Source organism: Camellia sinensis, chromosome 10, assembly GCF_055761805.1.
Source record: "Camellia sinensis isolate YWXY chromosome 10, ASM5576180v1, whole genome shotgun sequence".
Lineage (NCBI taxonomy): Eukaryota > Viridiplantae > Streptophyta > Magnoliopsida > Ericales > Theaceae > Camellia > Camellia sinensis.
Window position 1 is genome coordinate 80,798,813 of NC_138970.1, and position 22,492 is coordinate 80,821,304.

General features: G+C 41.3%; 1 protein-coding gene across 1 annotated transcript; it reads right to left on the bottom strand.

The window, feature by feature from the left end:
* Positions 1-14,963: 14,963 nt before the first annotated feature.
* LOC145800506 (uncharacterized) lies at positions 14,964-15,344 on the bottom strand. The gene has a single exon (XM_082890195.1). The coding sequence runs from the start codon at positions 15,342-15,344 to the stop codon at positions 14,964-14,966; it is 381 nt and encodes a 126-aa protein (XP_082746321.1).
* Between the last annotated feature and the right edge of the window lie 7,148 nt (positions 15,345-22,492).

Below are 22,492 nucleotides of genomic sequence, written 5' to 3' on the forward strand. Positions count from 1 at the left end.
AAAACATTTTATGTTTGTTTTTGAAAGCGGTTTGCTACTCGCAAGTAGGCTAAAAATGCAGATTTTGCCACCCTCGGGTAAGCTTAGAAAAAATGGTTTTGCCACTATCTAGTGGGCTTAAAACTCACAGTCAATGCATTATTCCAATTCAGATAATCCAACCTTCATCCACAGGCATTCAGGCAGGTATATCACATAAGCAAATAGCCTCATGGTCAGCGTGCTATCATGGCAGTCACTCACACGTATGCAAGGATGCTAAAGCATAAAACTTACCGAGTACTACAAGCCAAAACAGAAGCTGATTAGAAATCATGCATGAATCCTAACTATGCTGGAATACCTAATGCAACACATGCAAAATGCAACTAAAATAGGCTCGGCTATTCTACAATGGCATGTGAAATGCTACAGCTAACACGTATTCAACTCGGAATTGAAATACAATGCAGTTAGGATGATGCGCCGAGCCCGGTGCATGCAAGACAGATGAATGAATGCAAACATGCGAGCATAAGTATGCTAATTGAAATATGCCCTAATCTAACCATCATAAGCTGGTAAATAAAAAGGAGAAAGAAGTGGGGTTGGAAGACATACATCACACTCACGCACACTTATTACAACATTGCCCTCGCTCGGAGGGTTCAAATGAATATTACACAACCAAAATAAATAAAGAATTATTACACAACACTAATTACTTAACAAATGAACTAGGTAACCAAAGTAAACTAGCATGCTATGCTACGTGCAATGGACTGCCTCAGCTCTGCTCGGAATGATGGAGGGTGTATGCATGCTCAATTTACCTTGTCGGTAAATTCCATCGCAATGCCTTGACTCGCCTTGACTCGCCTTTGTTTGCAATTGAATCTAGAAACTTGCACAAAGCTCCGAGAGGCTGAAACTCCACTCTGGGGAGCTGTGGGAGGGCCATCGACCAGCTATTGGGCTTAGAGACCACCCACCGACCAGTTTATGTGGGAAAAACCAAAAGGGGTGGTCGGCCTGCCAGAAAAGCTGGTCGGCCGACCAGTTCCTGCCTCTAGTTTCTGATTTTTCTGCAACAAAGGCAAGAAAAGAGAAAGCAAGGAATTTGCAACACATGTGTGCACGACCACTCTCTCCGTCATTGCACAAGCTCTAGGGAGTGTGGTCCTCGATCCTCGTGCCACCAATCACGCATCTCAATGCATGATGACCGAGGAATCGAATTGCACGACTCGATGTGAAATGAATGCACATATGAACGCAACAAGGCCTAAACTCCATCATGGATAATCCGGAGCGTTAGCGACTGGGAATCGAGGCACGTTTCGTCACTTGGAGTACGAAACACTAAACCCTACTCCAAACACAATGCAATATGCATGATATGCATGAATGTAATTCTAACATGCAATCCTAGATGCAATGCCGCTGAATGACGCAAACATGAAAGGGATGAAATGCAAACATGCACCTAGCATATACAATGCTAACACTACATGGCATGCGTAATGCTCATGAACTAAATGCGACTAACAACCTATGGCATACTCAATGCGACTACCAACCTAGCATACACAATGCAAGGAATGACATGGCATACACAATGCTAACAACATATCATGCACAACACATTGCAACATGGCATACACAATGCAAGGTGGACTTAAACCAATATGAGTGGACCTCAGCCACACTCAAATCAGTGGCCAAATGATGGAAATGAGACAACCGAAACACATGCAAACATGCACGATGCAAGGGACCGATCCTAAGGCATCAAATGCCACTCTACCAAAGCATGGTAAAGGATGAAACATGGCATAAAATGACACATGATACAGCTCTGAAATGGTCATAAAATATGGTCCCGAAACATGCAAATATGGCACACAATGCAAGCTAAGGGGCCCGGGTACCGAAACTAGTGAAGTGCGTTACACTAGAGGTACCCAAAGCAATGCACCAAAGGCAAAACTAACCCCAAAAAGACCCTAGGCAGGTCTGAAACAGTGGGGAAATGGCCTAAAATGATGGCTCGGAATGCAGCGAAATGGAGCTCATTCAGTGGTCCGAAAACAAGGCATACAAGTCCGACTCTCAAACACATTTAAAGAGTACAAAACATGGCAATATGGCATTCAAACAAGCTCTGAAATATGATGTCTAATTAGCCCAAAACATGAACACACCTCAGTAAATGCATGGAATGAACCTCGAAACTCAAAGTTAAGCATGGGTATTGAACTACAAGCATGCAAAACAAACGTCATTCGACCACAAGACCCAAAAACAGAGCTAGGGCAGTCCAAAATATGCACAAAATCAGTTTAAGGTAAGGCCAAAAAGAGCTAAAATCAAGGGTCAACAAAGCATGCGAAATAAGCTAGTGAACCATGATTTACAGTACAAGTATGTGAAGCACATGAGGGCTCACCGAACCAGCTACAAACAGAAGTATGCCATGCCAAAATATGCCCAAATAACCACTGAAACTCAGTCAATGCATGCAAAAATGAAGTGTTCCTTTGGAAGGCCATGAGGTGGATTACTCTACACATACATGATAGACATACAAAGTGGAAAAACTACCTCTGGAAAGAGGTTATGAAAGCCCTAAAACTCACTGAAAAGGGCCTGAAATGGGTCAATGAAGCATGCAATGAAAGGTCCCTTTGAAAGGCCTTGAGGAGGATTGCTCTACATATGCATGAGGGACACAAATTATGCCCAAAGGGCTCCAGACAGAGCTAAGGCAGACCTTAAAACTCACAAATAATGGCCTAAAACAAGACTTCAAAGCATGCAAAATGGAGCTCCTTTGGAAGGCCAATAAAGCTAGTAAAGAGAACAAGGGGTGAGAGGGTCACCTCTCTATGATTTTGATGCTCAAAGACACATCTAAGCCATTAAAAATTCACTGGATTTCAATGGCTAAAAGGCCAAACCAAGGCCAATGCAAATGCTCAAATGCATGGCTCAAAACATGAGGAAATGAAGCGTCCAAGGGGGAAGGTGACCCCAAACAGAAAAATGACCTTGAACAAACTTGAAGAGGAGCTCAAAATAAGACTTTTTTTGGTATATTTCGAAGTCCAAAAATGCTTGCAAATAGGGCTAAACTATGGATCAAAACAATGTCGAAATGGGGGAAATGAAGGCTTACCCTTGAAGAGAAGAAGGCCAACAACTTTTGGATCAAAATAGTGAGTCTTCAACCTCTGAAAATCAGCTCCAAGGTGCTTGGATGGATGGTGGAGGTGTTGTGCTAGGAGGTGTAGTGTAAATGGCCAAGAATAATGGAGTTTGGAAGCTTGGGATGCAGAGATATATGGAGGAGTGTATCTATCTTGAGACCAAAATGTTCAACCCTTGCAAGTGGAGAGGAGGGTTGGTTTTATAGAAGAGGAGGTCCAAGGCTTCTTGGAGAAGCTTCAAACAAAAGGGTTAAGCTTCTAAGAGAAGCCAAACAAAAGGGTCAAGCTTCTTGAGAAAGCTAAACCAAAGGGGTCAAGCTTCCTCAAGAAGCTTGTCAAAAGGTCAAGCTTCTCCTAGAAGCTAAGCAAAAAAATCCACACTTCCTTGAGAAGCCAAACAAAAAGGTCAAACCCAGAGCAAATGCCTCCCAGCTGGCACAGCTGTATGCAACTCAGGAAGGCCAAAAAGGAGATGGTTAGTCGACTGGTTCAAGTGGTCGGCCGGCCATTTGCCCTGGTTGGCCGACCAGGGTTCAAAAGGGTCAAGGTGCAAAGCTGATCGGCCATACCAGAAAGGTGGCCTCCTAGATGAGTAGAATACAGCCGTACGGTGAGAGACCAGAAAATGTGGCCCAGGAGTGAGAAAAACCAATTTTCTAGCAAGGTTCAAAAGGGTCAGGAAGAAAAGCTGGTCGGCCTACCCATATTGGTGGCCTCCCAGATGAGTACAACACAATGGTGGTATGGGAGACTAGAAATTATGGCCCAAAAGTGAGGAAAACCAGCTTTCTGTTAAGAAATTGGCTGGAGGAGAGAGAAAATGATTTCAAAAAGAATTGCTGGTCTCCCACTATAGTACCACCTTCCAAACAATGAAAATAGAGTCCATACCAAAAATGAACCCTAACCGATGCAAAACGAGGGTTCGGGGGCCAAAACGCGTAGCCCAGGGACCCAAAAACAGGCTGTTAGGTACCGAAAGTGGCGTGCAACCACGAAGGTGGTCTCTCGGGCCATAGTGTCCCTCAAAAGAGAGGAAACAAGGTGTGTACCAAAAATCGGAGCAAACGGCGGTAGTTAAGCGGTCCCAAACCGAGGCACACGGCCGACGGCTCCGAAAATCAGAAACTGGTCTCCAAACGGGAAAAATGGCCTACAGCCACGAAACATAGCCTATGGCCACTGAGAGATGGTCTACGAGACCTCTCCCTCCCTTCGAGAAGAGAAAACAGAGAAAACATGACCTGGTTCGTAAACCGAGGCAAAGCACAAAAGAGCCCCGAAGTCTAGAGGCAAGGCTCACAGCCGAGACTCTGAAACCTCAGAACGAGCACAATATGCATCATCAACGAGCGCTCAATTGGTGACGTCTGAGTCTTATGGTCGGTCAAAAATTGGGTGTCTACAATTGGCCTAGCACATATAGTAAAGCTCTAGTGACTGCTCCAACATAGGACATGATGCTCGCCCATATGCAGGGTCTTGTGAAACCACTTGTTTGAAGTAGTAAAACTCTAGATCATGCCAAAGCTAGGACAAGGTAACCATACCCTCTTATAGGGGTGTTTTTGCTCTTTTTATCTACTATGTACTTTGCAATGGATCTGTTCGAGGGTGCTTCATATCATGTGGGTTCAATTATACCAATTTATAGGGGAGAATTCAGTGAAGGAGTACAGTCATTCAGCTATGATCATATATGTTCTCATGAAATTTGGCTGAGGTGCTGTCTGTCTTCTCTTTTGCTAAGTAGTCCTGGAACCATAACTTTAGAAGGCTCTGACATTCCCTAGGTGCTCTAGACTCGTGCCGATAGACTTTGTCTGGTCGGAGATCTAGTCCAGGGACAACCAGTGTTTGCTTCACTGTTACCAAGTGTAAGGCGAAGAAAGGTCAGACGGGGTTCACCAGTTTTGTTGTTTCGGCAATCACCCCTCAGATCACTTGTACTTAGTTCACCCCAAGCATAATCACCTATTCTTGGAATGACACCATATCCATCATTAGATTTAGAAGACTTACTAATTCAACTGCAGCAATCAGTGGATTCACTCTAGCACGACCTGGCTCGTCAAACCGAGGTCACAAATAGGTTATAACAATAACAATAGCAGCCAGTTGTGGCTTCTGCTTCTCATGCACCTAACGTGGCTACTCCTATGCTCGGTACCACTACCTATACTACTACTCAAGATCCACCAGTTAAGGGTGTTCCTATTCTTTCCATCCAGGTAGATCCTATCTCGGTTTAGATATCTAGAGCTCCAATTCACTAGACTGAGGCACCTTTTTAGTTCGAGTTTAACCCGACCTTGCTCAAAGTCAACAAACTTGAAAAACTATTCAAGAAGGCGCAGGGGGTTAACTCTATTTCGAATATTGAGGACAGGTATACTAAATATGTCGTTACTTTGCCGGAGCGGTTCAAGATGCTGCATATTGACCACTTCGATGGCTTTGGAGACCTAATGGTACATTTTCGTTTATTTTCTGATATCTTGCGACTAATGGGTTTGACCAGAATTCAGAAGCTGTCGCTATTCGGCAGGATCATGTCTGGTATAGCTACTATGTGGTATGCTAAATTGGAGGACTCTGTGAAACAGAGTTAGGAGGAGTTGACTGAATCTTTTTTACCCAATATTCTTACAACGTGCAAATCGAGGTCACAACTCGTGATCTCGAAGCAACGCGTCAGGAACCGAAGGAGGGCTTTTCAGAGTTTGTTACGAGATAGAGGGCAAAGACGGCTATGGTGGTAAATAGACCTATAGAGAAAGAGCAAGTCCATATAATTGTTAGAAATCTGCATGAAAGGCTATTGGAAAAAATGATAGTCCTCCCACTATTCAACTTTAAGGACCTCCATGAAATTGGGGTTCAAACCAAGGATGTCATTAGACAAGGGATCATTGTGGAAGGTAATGAGCCTATGAGGAAGAATATTGTTCACAGTTCCAATGCTATTACCAGTGGTAGCACAACTATGAAATGCTCAGAAGTAAACACTGTTACCAGTCCTATCAAAAACCTTTTTGCTGATAATAGCCTAAAACTAACCACTTCAACTCGGCCCCAAGCCCGAAATTTCCATCATCTTTACATGGATCTCTCTCAAGCCTTGAAAATTCTGCTATAAAAAGGGCATATAGAGCTCCTAGATCCCTGACCCCTGACCTCTCCCAAGTCCTTTTCCACCAAGACATGACCCTGTTAAATATTGTGCCTATCATCAACAACCTGGTCATGATACAAACCGTTGCATCCGCCTCCGTCATAAGATTCAAGATCTTATTGATGAAGAGATCATAGCTCCACCAAAAAGGCCTTAGGCTACCACCAACCCATTACCTCCACACCTCAATCTAGTCCATACACTGCCATCTACCTACAACCCTAGCATATACATCACCATAGCCCATTTATCCAAGCCTGAGGTGTTCATTCTAAAAAGCACATACTTGTGTATGATGGATACACTTGAATCTCAATCATCTCAAACCCCATCAAATACACTGTAAGCACCAATGGCTGAACCCACTACTTTTAAGTTGTTGAGCATGATTGAAGATCTTCAGAGAATTGTGGCAATTTAGCCTTTGGGATCTTGGCTCCATCATCGACCACATCACGTGCCAGAAATTTCACATCTAAAAGCTCCTCAATCTTAGGGCGAGTTGCAATTGGAAAAGGGCCAACCCGAAGCTATCTCAAATTTGGGTGATAACATGTCAACAACAAATAGGCCTCACTTCGATATAGCTACCCAATCCCTTGGCAAAGCTGAAGCAAGTGGCAAGAATAAGGCTGGGGCAAGTATTGATCCTTATGCGCATCTTCAGTGGGCTATAGAGGTTTTGAAGGTCAAAGGGCTGAACAAGCAGCAAGTGCTTGCAGTTGTTACAAAAATTGTGGATGACACTTTTGTCGCTCAGGTTGGGGACATTTTGAATCAGGGGGTAAGCCAAACAACACCTACCGACCCCTCTGTCAATACTTCCAAGACTGGTAGTCGCACCTTCAATCCCCTTTACATGACCTTGTCCAAAGCTTTTCCAAATCCTCATAGGACAAGGCCATCTCAAATCCCTTGACTCTCAGCCTCTCCCTGATTGCCTTTTAGCCAGGCATGATGTTGCCAAGTATTGCGCCTTTCATCAACAACTCGGTCATGACACTGACCGTTGTTTTCGTCTTCACCATGAAATACAAGACTTGATTGATAACAAGGTCATCGCCTCACTAGGTCGTACAAAGTCAATCGGTGCTGGATCAATGAACTTGGGGGATAACGTGGCTAGTCCTGTGATCGGGGATGAACCACCTGCTGATGGCACGCATTTCACTCCAGACATGGTGGATGGCACACACTGAGTTTAACAATTTGAGAATGTTTTTCATTTTACTTTATGTATTGGGTATTGAGTCAGTCTTGTTGCGTCAGAGTTTGGTGATTTCGGGGGTGTTAACTCAAACACCATTGTTTTGTTTTTGTTTGTCTTTTCACTCTTTTTCTTTAGTTTGTTTCTATCATTGAGCCAGAAGTTTTGAATGAAACTGCATTAATTTTCACCTACTTCTCTGTGCCTTTAAATCATTGCATTGACCAAAGTTTTTCAAAACTGTTTCCACAATTATGGTGAAAACAAAGAGGAAGGAATTCTTGGGATTTGTAAAATTTGATTGACTGAGAGAAAGAGATGCATGCTAAGCCCTTAATAAATGATATCATGTCTGCTAATGTGGATATTGAGAAGGATCTTGGCTTGGTCCAGATTGGGTCTACATTGTCTTCAGAGGAGCATGAGCAACTAGTCGTTTTATTAAAAGATTTCGAAAATATTTTTGCATGGTCCTACGAAGACATGCATGGACTTGATCTTGAGGTTGTACAACATAGGATCACTCTTGGCCTCGAGACTCGACCCCTTACCTTTCAAACCTTGATTCAAAATATTCAACGATCAACTAAAATATGAAGCTTGCATAGCTGAATCGGAAGTAGCTCTTGAACTAGGGGCAATAAGGTCAGATGTGATCAAAGGAAGCTTGCATAGCTGGATGAGTAGCTGCCCCTAAACTAGGGGCAAAAAAAATTAGATGTGATCAAAGATTCAAAAATGGGTAATTTCTCATGCCAATGAAGACTGACAAGAAAACCAAATCCCAAAATCTGAGAGAAGAGAAGTTATTGCTGAAGGACAATCGAGTTCCTATCCACGGCACTAGGGGCAAATTCAAAACTAATTGGATGGGCCCTTACATCATCGAGCTTATTTAGTCGGGAACAACAACCATTCTCAGGGATTCAGATGGCTTAGAGATCTCAAAATCGATCAACATTGTCACGACCCAAACCAGACCCCTGTAGGTTTAGCATCGTAACCGGCCAGTAATCCGTGGATTACCAAAGGCCTCTTAAAAGATAAGCACATAGTAAAGGGCTGCGGAAGCAAATGTACAAAATATAGATAGTCCAATGAGCTGTGTCGATAAACGTAGGACAAAATATTTCAAAACTTGTATATACATAAGCGTGTTGGTCAAAGGATATCATGATTACAAAATGTTTACAAGAGTGTAATATCCAGGACCCAATTGTACAAAACAGATAGAGACTAACATAAGTACAAAAACAGCCATGTAACTAGACTTCAATCGGAACCTCCTCGGGAGGCACAACGGCTGGTTGACAAAAACAGAAATGAAGGCCGTCAACTCTGGCCCTGATCACGCGCCGGCTCACCTACATACATAATATAAACTGTGAGCGAAAGCTTAGTGAACAATAACAGAGTAAAGGGGTTTCAATGAATGAGTCCGTATAGATTCAGAATTCACAATTTAGTTTCGTATCAATTCATAATTTGTCCAGATCATATACAGAAACCATAAGTCATGTGTAAGTATATGTGATACATCCATAAGCGCTAACAGAGCAGATGCAGAACAGATGTAGACACGTGAGGGTTACGAATAACCAGTTCCATAAAGGAACCTCTGGATCCGGGTAACAGAGAATATACATGCTGAACTCCATGATGGAGCCTCCGGTACAGGTAACAGAGTGCAGACAGATTAAGTTTCATGATGGAACCTCCGATACGGGGTCACAGCCAACACATATCACATGATACTAAGGATGTCACGAATACATATCAGAAATTGGACAATCATTCATTGTACATAACATAGCATTTCAGAAAATAATTCTTATTTCATCATACAGAAAATAAATAAGGTTGAACATAGTTTTACTATGTTATTACTCACAGTTGGCCTTGAGACAGACAAACGGAGCAGATTGGTCAAACGGTACGCGGCACATGACCTACATGACACATAATAGATACACACTTGAAACACACGTTCGAATTGTACATAACTTATGTCGTTTGCTCATGGTGTGTTTCTAACCTTTAATCCTCAATATAGAGTCTTAAACATGGCCTAGGAATGCCTATGATGGAATGAGGATGCAGGAATGCATTGTAAAACATTTCTTAAAACTTGCTGAAAATAAGGTCCACGCTCGAGCGTGGCTTTCCTCGCTCGAGCGGACATGCAGACAATGAAGCTCCGCTCGAGCGTGACTTTCCCCGCTCGAGCGGACTGTAAACTCTTGAAAAAGTACTGGTTACAAGTTTTTCACGCTTGACGAACGCTCGACCTACGCTCCAGCGTGGGACCCAGACCTTCGCTCGAGCGTAGATTCCCTCGCTTGAGCGGACTGCAAAACACAAGGACTTCTGGGTATATGCATTTCACGCTCAAGCGTAACCATCGTCGCTCGAGCGTGAAGTTCCCTGCTCGAGCATGGATCAAATTTCTGGAAATTCCAGATTCGATCACCAAGCTCAAACTCAACTTTTGAAGCATCCAAAACTCATTTTCTGGGCCAAAACTTGAGGAAATACATGAAAACTCATAATACAACATGTTTAAAGAAGTATAACAAGAAATCATGGCCCAAAGGCTTGCCAATTATACAAAAATTCAACTTTAAATTCAAAATTAATTCATGAACATAACATGCATGTACATTTTTGAGCTAAGGCCCTCCAAAACATGATCAAATGCTACTAAATAACATGAAACTCATTGTGTTTCCAAAATTAAAGTGAACCCAACACATGCATGAAGGAATTCTTGAAAATCAATCTTCAAAATGCTATGAAACATGCATGCATGCATGGATTGATTTACTTCCCTATTCCTTAAGCTTGATTCTCACATCTTATAGCTCAATTTACTTGAATTCATGCATGAACAACTTAAATCCACAATTAAAAGAATGAATTTCCTACCTTAAGTCTTGAATTCCAAGTGTGGAAGCTTAAACATGCAATTCTCCTTCAATTCCTCTAACTCTTCAACTAATCTCTAGATGAATTCAATTTTTCCTTCCAACTCTCTCTCCCTCACGTTGGGCATCAAGGAAATGGAAGAGTGAAATGAAAACATAACCTTAGTGGGGTCAAAATGGCCTTGTAGGCAGTAATTTAACAGAACTAATCAAATGACATTATTTTAATCAAATTTAATTGCTCCAAACCAAATTTTAATTAAACCTACCATAAAATTCTATAAATCCTAATTAGCACATAAATCAAGTCAATTTCTGATTCGGACGCCGATAAGGCTTTCAATTCGCAAATCGAAACTAAAACATGAACAGATCTTTCTAGTACAAACAGATACAAACACAAAATGATGCAATGCACATATAATCGACTCAGAATTTCTTCTTAATCTTTGTCAGGCATAATCAATTACGGATTAATGTTAATCATGGGTCGGGGTTGTTACAGTCTTCCTCCCTTAAAAGAGTTTGGTCCCCCAAACTCGAATTACCTTCGTTCTGGAACAACATTGGGTCCAATGGAAACAAATCCGGATATCTCTTCATCTTGTCTTTTTCGGTTTCCCAGGTTGCATATGTTCCTCCATGGTTTTGCCAATTAACTTTTACCAACGGTATTTCTTTATTTCTCAATCTTTTGATCCTGCGATTCACAATCTGGATAGGTCTTTCCTCATAAGTGTAGTCGTCCTGCAAGAGCACATGTGTTGGTTCAATGACATGGAGTGGATCTCTCAAATACTCTCGAAGCATCGATACGTGAAATACATTGTGCATATGCTCTATTACCGGTGGTAAGGCTACTCGATACGATATTGGATTGATCTTTTCAAAGACTTCATAAGGTCCAACATACCTTGGCGCCAATTTGCCCTTAACACTGAACCGAGTTTGACCCTTCATCGGGGTCACTTTAATGAACACATTGTCCCCACCTTCATATTCCTTATCTCTTCTTCAGACATCAGCATAGCTCTTCTGCCGACGCTGTACAGTTTTCAGATGTTGCTGGATCAGTTTCACTTTCTCGGTTGTTTCTTGCACAAGTTCCGGTCCCAACAAAGGTCTATCACCTACTTCAGCCCAACATATCGGAGAACGACATTTTATTCCATACAAAGCTTCGTAAGGAGCCATTCCAATGCTTGAATGGTAACTGTTGTTGTACACAAATTTAGTTAATGGCAAATAGGTGTCCTGGCTTCCTTAGAAGTCTAATACACACATTCTAAGCATGTCTTCCAGAGTTTGATTGGTTCGTTTAGTTTGTCCATCTGTCTGTGGGTGATAGGCACTACTCAATCTTAGTTCTGTCCCCAAAGATTGTTGCAAACTCTGCCAAAATCTTGACACAAACTTCGAATCCCTGTCAGATACAACAGATACCGGTACACAATACAATCTCATAATTTCGTTCACATACAAGTTAGCTAATTTATCTGCATTATAAATACTCTTAACAGGCAAAAAATGGGTAGACTTAGTTAAACGGTCTACAATGACCCAGATAGAGTCCATACCTCGAGAAGAGCGAGGCAATCCCACTATGAAATCCATGGTTATGTGCTCCCATTTTCATTATGGTATTGTGAGTGGTTGTAACAAACCAACGGGTCGTTGATGTTCATCTTTAACCTGTTGACAATGTAGACACCTAGCCACAAAATCTGCAATACTCTTTTTCATTCCAGGCCACCAAAAATTCTGTTTCAAATTGTGATACATTTTCATGTTCCCCGGGTGCATGGCAAACTTACTGTTGTGAGCTTCGGTCATAACACATTTTCTCAAATCATAACAATCGGGTACACAAAGACGGTTTTGAAATTTCAGCACGTCATTCTCAAACACAAATCCCGGCCTCGGCTTTGAATCAAATTTCTCTATGATCTTTTTCAAGTATTCATCTTCACATTGTTTCTGTTTGATCTCGTCAAGAATTGTAGGTTGAGCGGAAATAGCAATTAAAATCCCACCTTATTCTCGCACGACAATCTTAATCCCCTTCTGTTCCAGGTCATTTAGTAATTTTTTTCGATTGGACAGCAAGCATGACAAATTTGCATTGGATTTTCGGCTCAAGGCATCTGCTACGGTATTAGCTTTCCCTGGGTGATATAAGATTCGCAAATCATAATCTTTGATTAACTCTAACCATCGCCTCTGTCTCATGTTCAATTCCTTTTGGGTGAAGAAATATTTCAAGTTTTTATGATCGGTATACACCTCACAAGTTACCCCATACAAGTAGTGACGCCAGATTTTCAAGGCAAACACCACAGCTGTTAATTCGAGATCATGCATTGGGTAATTCTTTTCATGAGGTCGGAGTTGTCGAAAAGCATAGGCAATCACTTTTCCGTTTTGCATTAATACACACCCCAAACATTTGTAGGAAGCATCACTGTAAACTTGAAACCCATCAGTACCATTGGGCAAGGTTAAAATTGGTGCAGTCACTAACCTGGTTTTTAACTCTCGAAAGGCCGCCTCTCTTTGTTCGTTCCAATCAAATGACACATTCTTCTGAGTTAACTGGGTCAATGGCATGGCAAACTTGGAAAAGTCTTTTACAAATCTCCTATAGTAACCTGCAAGTCCCAGAAAACTTCTAATCTCTGTCACATTTGTCGGTTTAGGCCAATCCACAATAGCTTCAACTTTTTGAGGGTCAACAGAAACACCACCTTTGTTGATTACATGACCCAAAAATGCCACACTGTCAAGCCAAAATTCACATTTGGACAATTTAGTGTATAATTTCTTTCTCTTAAAGTCTGTAGAGCAGTTCTCAAGTGATTCTCATGTTCTTCCCTGCTTTTAGAGTAAATCAGGATATCATCAATAAACACAACAAGAAATTCATCCATAAATGATTTAAACACTTTGTTTATAAGGTCCATAAAGGCAGCAGGTGCATTGGTCACCCCAAACGGCATTGCTAAAAATTCATAGTGTCCATATCTAGTTCTGAATACAGTTTTCTTTATGTTTTCAACCCTAACCTTTAACTGGTGATACCCAGATCTGAGGTCAATTTTGAAAAATACTTGGGCACCCTGAAGTTGGTCAAACAGGTCATCTATGCGGGGCAGAGGGTATTTGTTCTTGATAGTTACTTTGTTCAGTTCTCGATAGTCTATACACAACCTCAAAGATCCATCATTCTTTTTGACAAACAGGACTGGAGCACCCCAAGGTGAAGTGTTCGGACGGATAAATTTCTTATTCAACAACTCCTGAAGTTGAGTTTTTAATTCTTTCAATTCTGAAGTAGACATTATATAGGGGGTCTTGGAAATAGGTTGTGTTCCCGGAAACACCTCAATAGTGAACTCAATTTCTCTATCAACTAAGTCCCCAGGTAAGTCATTCGGAAACACATCATAAAATTCACAAACAACAGGGATAGTTTCTATATTAGTTTCGTCAGACGATGCAGTCAGTATACAACACAAGTAACCCCTGCATCCCTTCCTATGCAGTTTTCTAGCTTTCAGAGCTGAAATCAGATATGGGGGAGGAACTACCCCATTCCCAGTAAAAGTAAATTCAGGCATACCCGGTGGTCTAAACACAACAAATTTACTTGCACAGTCAATGGTAGCACAGTATTTAGTCAACCAGTCCATTCCTAAAATACAATCAAAATGATCAATGTTCAAGGGCAATAAGTCAACATATAATATCATATCGCCAATCATAATATCACATGTTGGATAAACATGAGCACACATCATAGAACCCCCAGACGACGTAGATACAGATAACACATATGTCATAAGTTCTAATGGTCTAGTCAATTTCCAAGAGAAAGCATGCACTACAAAGGAATGTGTAGAACCAGAATCTATTAGTACACATGCATTTTGAGAACATACAGAGAGAGTACCTGACACCACAGTATAGGTGTTTTGTACGTCACCGGGCACTAAGGCGAACACTCGACCTTGCCTCAGAGGTTCTTTCCCAGTATTGGCTTTTGCATTTACTTTGGCCGTAGAGGCGGATCCAACTGAACTTGCTGTAGGGCGGCTAGTATTCTCAGACCTGAGTGGGCAATCTTTCATTACATGACCTGCCTGGCCACATCAGAAACAAGCACCGGATACTCGGTAGCACACACCCCTATGCCTTCTACCACAAGCAGAACAGACCGGGATGGACCCACTACTCTGACTCGAGCTGTTTGTAGACCTTATGTTCTGCTTCTTATTGACATAAGACCGGCCTCTTCTAAAACCATACCCAGACCTCTTTCCTTTCCAATTCGTTTGTATAGCTGCTGGGGCCTTACTTTGTCTCATAGCAGCTAGTGTGGCTTCCGCCATTATGGATATATCTAAAACTTCCACATAAGTAGGTAATTTCAATACACCTATTCGATCAAACCCCTCCAAATCCAGTCCACCTTAAAATTTTTGTGCTTTCTTGTAATCAGTATCCACCATATGTAGAGCAAACCGTGCCAGTTCGGTGAATTTGGCTTCATACTCAGCTACAGACATCCTTTCCTGTTTAAGTCCTTGAAACTCAGACACTTTCCGATCCCTGAAACATTGGGGAAAATATTTATCATAGAAGATCACATTAAACTGTGCCCACGTCATATTCCCATTGCCACTTCGAATCAGTAGCCACCACCTTCGGGCTTCATCCTTCAGAGTATAGGTGGCTAGGAGGACTTTCTGGACTTCAGAACAAGGAAACACTTCATATAGCTTTTCCATTTCAAGTAACCACGTCTTTGCTTTCAACGGTTCAATTCCACCATAGAATGTCGGCTGTTTCATTTTCATGAATTTCTGTGTCAAGTTGATGATGTCATTATTATCTGCTTCGGCTTGTGCCGGCAGAGGTAGAGGGGGCAAACGTTATTGTCTTTGCTGTTGTGTCAGAGTTTCAGTCAATGCTGCAAGCATTTGTTCCATTCGGCTCATGCGAGCCTTTGAAGATTCATTTACATCACTTTCCCTTGCATTCTCCATGTCGCTATAGAGACATCAAATGATAATAAACATGGGCATAATCTTATTTGTTTCTTTCAATTCATTTGCTCAAATTTACATTCAGTTTTCATATTCATTTGGATTACCACACACTAACACATGCAGATGGAATGCCCCTAACTCTTATTAGGACATCCTAAGCTCATATGGACCTGTGTGTGCGGTAGAACACGTGCTCTGATATCACTCTGTCACGACGCAAACCCGCCCCTGTAGGTTTAGCATCGTAACCAGCCAGTAATCCGTGGATTACCAAAGGCCTCTTAATAGACAAGCACATAGTAAGGGGCTGCGGAAGCAAATGTACAAAACATAGATAGTCCAATGAGCTGTGTCGATAAACGTAGGACATAATATTTCAAAACTTGTATATACATAAGCGTGTTGGTCAAAGGATATCATGATTACAAAACGTTTACAAGAGTGTAATATCCAGGACCCAACCGTACAAAAAAGACAGAGACTAACATAAGTACAAAAACAACCATGTAACTAGACTTCAATCGGAACCTCCTCGGGAGGCAAAACGGTTGGTCGACAAAAATAGAAATGAAGGCCGTCAACTCTGGCCCTGATCACGCGTCGGCTCACCTACATACATAGTATAAACTATGAGCGAAAGCTTAGTGAACAATAACAGAGTAAAAGGGTTTTAATGAATGAGTTCGTACAGATTCAGAATTCATAATTCAGTTTCGTATCAATTCATAATTTGTCCAGATCATATACAAAAAACCATAAGTCATACGTAAGTATACATGATAGATCCATAAGCACTAACAGAGCAGATACAGAACAGATGCAGACACGTGAGGGTTACGAATAACCAGTTCCATAAAGGAACCTCCAGATCCAGGTAACAGAGAATATACATGCTGAGCTCCATGATGGAGCCTCCGGTACAGGTAACAGAGTGCAGACAGATTAAGTTCCATGATGGAACCTCCGATACGAGGTCACAGCCAACACATATCACATGATACTAAGGATGTCATGAATACATATCAGAAATTGGACAATCATTCATTGTACATAACATAACATTTCAGAAAACAATTCTTATTTCATCATACAGAAAATAAATAAGGTTGAACATAGCTTTACTATGTTATTACTCACAGTTGGCCTTGAGACAGACAGACGGAACAGATTGGTCAAACGGTACGCGGCACGTGACCTACATGACACATAACAGATACACACTTGAAACACACGTTCGAATTGTACATAACTTATGTCGTTTGCTCATGGTGTGTTTCAACCTTTAATCCTCAATATGGAGTCTTAAACATGGCCTAGGAATGCCTAGGATGGAATGAGGATACAGGAATGCATTGTAAAACATTTCTTAAAACTTGCTGAAAATAAGGTCCACGCTCGAGCGTGGCTTTCCTTGCTCGAGCGGACATGCAGACAATGAAGCTCCGCTCGAGCGTGACTTTCCCCGCTCGAGCGGACTGTAAACTCTTGAAAAAGTACTGGTTGCATGTTTTTTCACGCTCGACGAACACTCGACCTACGCTCCAGCGTGAGACCCAAACCTTCGCTCTAGCATAGATTCCCTCGCTCGAGCGAATTGCAAAACACAAGGACTTCTGGGTATATGCATTTCATGCTCAAGCGTAACCATCGTCGCTCGAGCGGAAGTGCATGTACTCAGAGTTCACACTTGAGCGTGAAGTTCCCCGCTCGAGTGTGGATCAAATTTCTGGAAAATTCAGATTCGATCACCAAGCTCAAACTCAACTTTTGAAGCATCCAAAACTCATTTTTCTGGGCCAAAACTTAAGGAAATACATGAAAACTCATAATACAACATGTTTAAAGAAGTATAACAAGAAATCATGGCCCAAAGGCTTGCCAATTATACAAAAATTCAACTTTAAATTCAAAATTAATTCATGAACATAACATGCATGTACATTTTTGAGCTAAGGCCCTCCAAAACATGATCAAATGCTACTAAATAACATGAAACTCATTGTGTTTCCAAAATTAAAGTGAACCCAACACATGCATGAAGGAATTCTTGAAAATCAATCTTCAAAATGCTATGAAACATGCATGCATGCATGGATTGATCTACTTCCCTATTCCTTAAGCTTGATTCTCACATCTTATAGCTCAATTTACTTGAATTCATGCATGAACAACTTAAATCCACAATTAAAAGAATGAATTTCCTACCTTAAGTCTTGAATTCCAAGTGTGGGAGCTTAAACATGCAATTCTCCTTCAATTCCTCTAACTCTTCAACTAATCTCTAGATGAATTCAATTTTTCCTTCCAACTCTCTCTCCCTCACATTGGGCATCAAGGAAATGGAAGAGTGAAATAAAAACATAACCTTAGTGGGGTCAAAATGGCCTTGTAGGCAGTAATTTAACAGAACTAATCAAATGACATTATTTTAATCAAATTTAATCGCTCCAAACCGAATTTTAATTAAACCTACCATAAAATTCTATAAATCCTAATTAGCACATAAATCAAGTCAATTTCTGATTCGGACGCCGATAAGGCTTTCAATTCGCAAATCGAAACTAAAACATGAACAGATCTTTCTAGTACAAACAGATACAAACACAAAATGATGCAATGCACATATAATCGACTCAGAATTTCTTCTTAATCTTTGTCAGGTATAATCAATTATGGATTAATGTTAATCATGGGTCGGGGTTGTTACAAACATGGACAAGTTAAAATTCTCCATCATTGAGAGGCTCGCTGGGCCAAAAACTCGGAAGGGCGACCTAGGCAAAAGTTAGAGCATAAAAAAAATAGAAAGAAGAAAAAATGAAAAAATAAAAAGAAGAAAAAAGAAGCGCAGGATAAAAGAAAAAGAAAATGAATAAAAACAAATCTCGCAAGGTCGAAAACCTGAAAGGGTGGCCTTGGCAAAAGTTAGAGCGTAAAAGGAGAGAGTTAATACTTGAGTGAACCTTAACTGGGAACTACGTAAGGCTTGATTTCCATCTTTGGGATTCGTAGGCAACTTCATCTTAAAATTTGGCCCCAACCATTTTCAGCCTGCTAATCTTATCCGTGTTGATTGACTTATCCTTATTCAACTCGGCTATCCTATCCTTGTCCAATTGGTTAATCTTCGTTCAAATCGGTTGTCCTATTCCGTTAAAAAGATTCAACTGCAAGACAAATCAAATTCAGATTTGAGGTTGTGCATCTCAAGAGTTAATTCCACGTTGGTCGAGTAGTGGCCATTTGCAAAAACAGTTTTGAGCATTTTTAGTGAAGTTGACTAATGTTATCGGAAATTATTCATTTTTTCCAAAACCAGACCATTTCTTGGACCCAAAAAAAGGAATTTTTCAGTGTTCATAGCTTGAGTTACATGATTTCAAAACAAAAAGTAGAACAAGCATGTTAATCTAAACTCTCATATTGGTCAAAATTGTTTTAGCATAAAGCCAAAAATAAAAATATGGTCAAAGTGATGAGCTAGAGGTATAGTCGAGTCAGGTTTTTTGTCTTTTCCCCATTATCAGCGCACTTGCCAGAAAGAGTACAACTGAAGCTAGCAGTAGGGGCCACAAGCTCTCTCATCCTCCAGACAGTGAGATATTGAGCGAAATATGAAACATGGATTGGAAACGGAGTTGGATATTCGAGTCCTTCATCTGGACAAGTCTGATCATACCCGAACTACCGTCTGAACCAGAATGGGAAGTAAAAAACATGTTAGGTGAGACCAATCAATAATATACCCGGTTGGTGGGACATGCTATAACTTTTCTTTGTCAAGTTAAGCCAAGGACATTGCCAAGTGATGTCGATTACGGATCTGTTGCACAAAGCAGAGTACTCAGGGTAAAGGATCAACTACACCTGGGAAGGGATAAAAATAAGAGAGATTAAAGAATAGAAAGATGTGCGTTGAAAAGAAAAAGTAAGGAAAAGGCTTTTGAGAGAAAATAAAGATTGAGTGCTAAAATGGTGCGAGGATCACAAATAAGAAAGGGTGGGAAATAATACCTGGAGAAGCAGTGAGCTTTCTGTGAACCAAGAGGTCTCCCGCCAGTGGAAAGCAAACATCCAAGTGTTATGTTTGTTGTTTTTGTTTGTTTTAATTCTTGTTTTGAGTTGTTTTGATTTCGGTTAGGTCGTTTTTATTTGGTTTTTCATTTGTTGAGTTGTACTTTGGTCAGTCGTAGGCTCAATACCCAGTTAAGAACTCATTCTTGGTTTCAATGTCAAAAATAAATCTTTTTGTGCTCTGAGGGTCGTGCCATTCCAAACATGATATGCAAAATGGAATTCTTTCTTTCATAAAACTGCAGGGTCCAACCCCGATCAAGAGGAAGCCATAGAACAAGGACCTATCTGAAGCTATTAGGTTCCAGAGCAAAAACAAAAGAGAAAAGGGAAAATTGGAGCATCTGGGTTTGTTTCAACTTCAAAAAATTCTGAGATTACATTCCGGATGCACCTTTGCAGGTCTCGCCATTTCTCCGAAGTATGAGTGTACCTTGACCTCGAGTTCAAGCCTGCTCTTAGTCAGAATGGCGATTAAAAGTGCTCTCCCTGAACACCATTCCCCACTAGAGACGTCTTGGTTGTGTTTGCAATGAGTTCCTAGGAGACCAATTGCGACAGTGGAAACTAGAGTTCGAATGGCGATGCCTAGAACACAAAGTTTTGGAATTTCTAAGACTAAAGTCTGGTTTAAATACCCAGGGATGTATCCTCGGCTTGAAATCTGTATGACAGTCCCATAGGTTGAGGTAGCTTGTATGCGCCTCAATTCTGGATATTGAATCAACCTAGTCAGTCACCCCATTGGAGAATAGAGAAAGTTATAAGTATGATTACAGAGAAAAGCAGCATCTGTGGTTTCCGCATGCAGATTTTACCCCTTGTCAACATTTGAAGACCTTTGAACTGTGAGTTAAAGGTAGAAGTTTGAAAAACACAAAAAGGAGATCCCCGTCAGAGTAGAACGGTTCATCGTCACTCACCCCATGAGGTGCTTTCTAAAGCGCCGCTTTGTTTGTTTATTGCATTCCTACACAGCATCCACGACATTGCTTGTCACATGTATCATATCATCTACCACACCCATTACATCCATCTGGCTCATGCATTATCTTCTATATCTATCCTTTTACACTGAGCATTTAGGATCTTCCTCCATTTTTTCTCAAGACATGTAGGAGCATGTTCTCAAGTGGTTTTCTTAGGACGCGTGAGACGCTTTTCTGAGCGATTTTTAACTTAGGGCATGCAGGAACACAACCCTGAGCGATTTTCTCAAGACCTCTTCTCATGATTTTAGCGTGGTTAGAGTGTTCCCGAGCGGTCTTTATCTCGAGGCGTACAGGACAGCGACCTCGAGAGGGTTTTTTATCTCAGGGCATGCAGGAACGCAACCTTGAGTGGTTTTCTCAGGACCTCTTCTTATTATTTCAACGTGGTTAGAGTGTTCTCGAGCGGTCTTGATCTCGAGACATGTAGGAACGCGACCTCGAGAGGGTTCTTTATCTCAGGGCATGCAGGAACGTGACTGTGAGCGGTTTTCTCAGCACCTCTTCTTAGATTTTAGCATGGTTAGAATGTTCTTCCTCTTTTCACAATTTCAGTGTGGTTGGAGTCACTTCATCTTCTCACAATTTCAGCTTGGTAAGAGTATCTCAGGGCATGCAGGAATGCGACCCTAAGCGGTTTTTTTTAAGACCTCTTCTCACGATTTCAGTGTGGTTAGAGTATCTTAGGGCGTGCAGGAACGTGACCCTGAGCGGTTTTCTCAAGATCTCTTCTCACGATTTCAGCGTGGTTGGAGTCTCTTCCTCTTATCATGATTTCAGGGTGGTTAGAGTATCTCAAGGCATACAGGAACGCGACCCTGAGCAATTTTCTCAGGACCTTTTCTCATGATTTTAGCATGGTTAGAGTGTTCCCCAAACGGTCTTCATCTCGAGGCATGCAGGAACGCAACCTCAAGAGGGTTTTTTTTAATCTTAGGGCATGGAGGAACACGACCCTGAGTGGTTCAGGACCTCTTCTCACGATTTTAGCGTGGTTCGAGTGTTCTTCTTTCTCTCATAATTCCAGTGTGGTTGGAGTTTCTTCCTCTTCTTACGATTCTAGCGTGGTTGAAGTATGTTACCCTATCCATTTTATCCATTGCATCATACTTTATCTTGTTGCATTCATCCTTTTCGTGTAATATCCTATTGCATTGTTATTTCCCAGTAGATCATTACCCAGCAGATCATTCTTTACCTATATCATACCACCCAATCACTTGTACTCTTTCTGCGAAAGGCATAGTTTTGCATGTGCTTGCACCCATTTCACATTAAAACATGGTAATGTTATGTGTAAGCACCCATGCTGCGCTGAGGCCAGTATTGAGGGTGTAGGCACTGAGCCTGTGTCAGGCGTTGTTTGGCTCATGCCCACTTCTTTTCTATATAAAACATAGTTTGATTTTGCTTCCTCATTCCTTTATAATAGTTGTGTGGTAAGCACTACTCGTGGTTTTGATTGGTGCATTGCATTATGTATCATGTACATCCAACCCCTGAACTACGCTGGTTTGATTGCTTACAAAGGGATATGTAGGCAACCCTCGGGTTCAACCAACTGCATCTGCATTTTGTTTGTCTGCCCAAGTCTTACGACCTTGTCAAATGGGTCGCCTTCGGATTTTGACATTCACTTACGTCATTTCATGATTTCAAGCTCTGTCAAAGAGGGGCAACTCTAGACCCCATTTTTGACCGCCCTTAAGACTTGAGTGCTTCACTTTGAACACTCAATGATGAAATATTATACTGTGTAATCATTCAAATCTTTAGTAAAAGAGTTTAGTTTTGAGATTCAAACCCAAACCTTGCACCCCATTTAGACCAAAACCTGTTTTTCTAGCTTGACCACTCAAAAAGTGGTAAGACCAAAAAATGACCGGT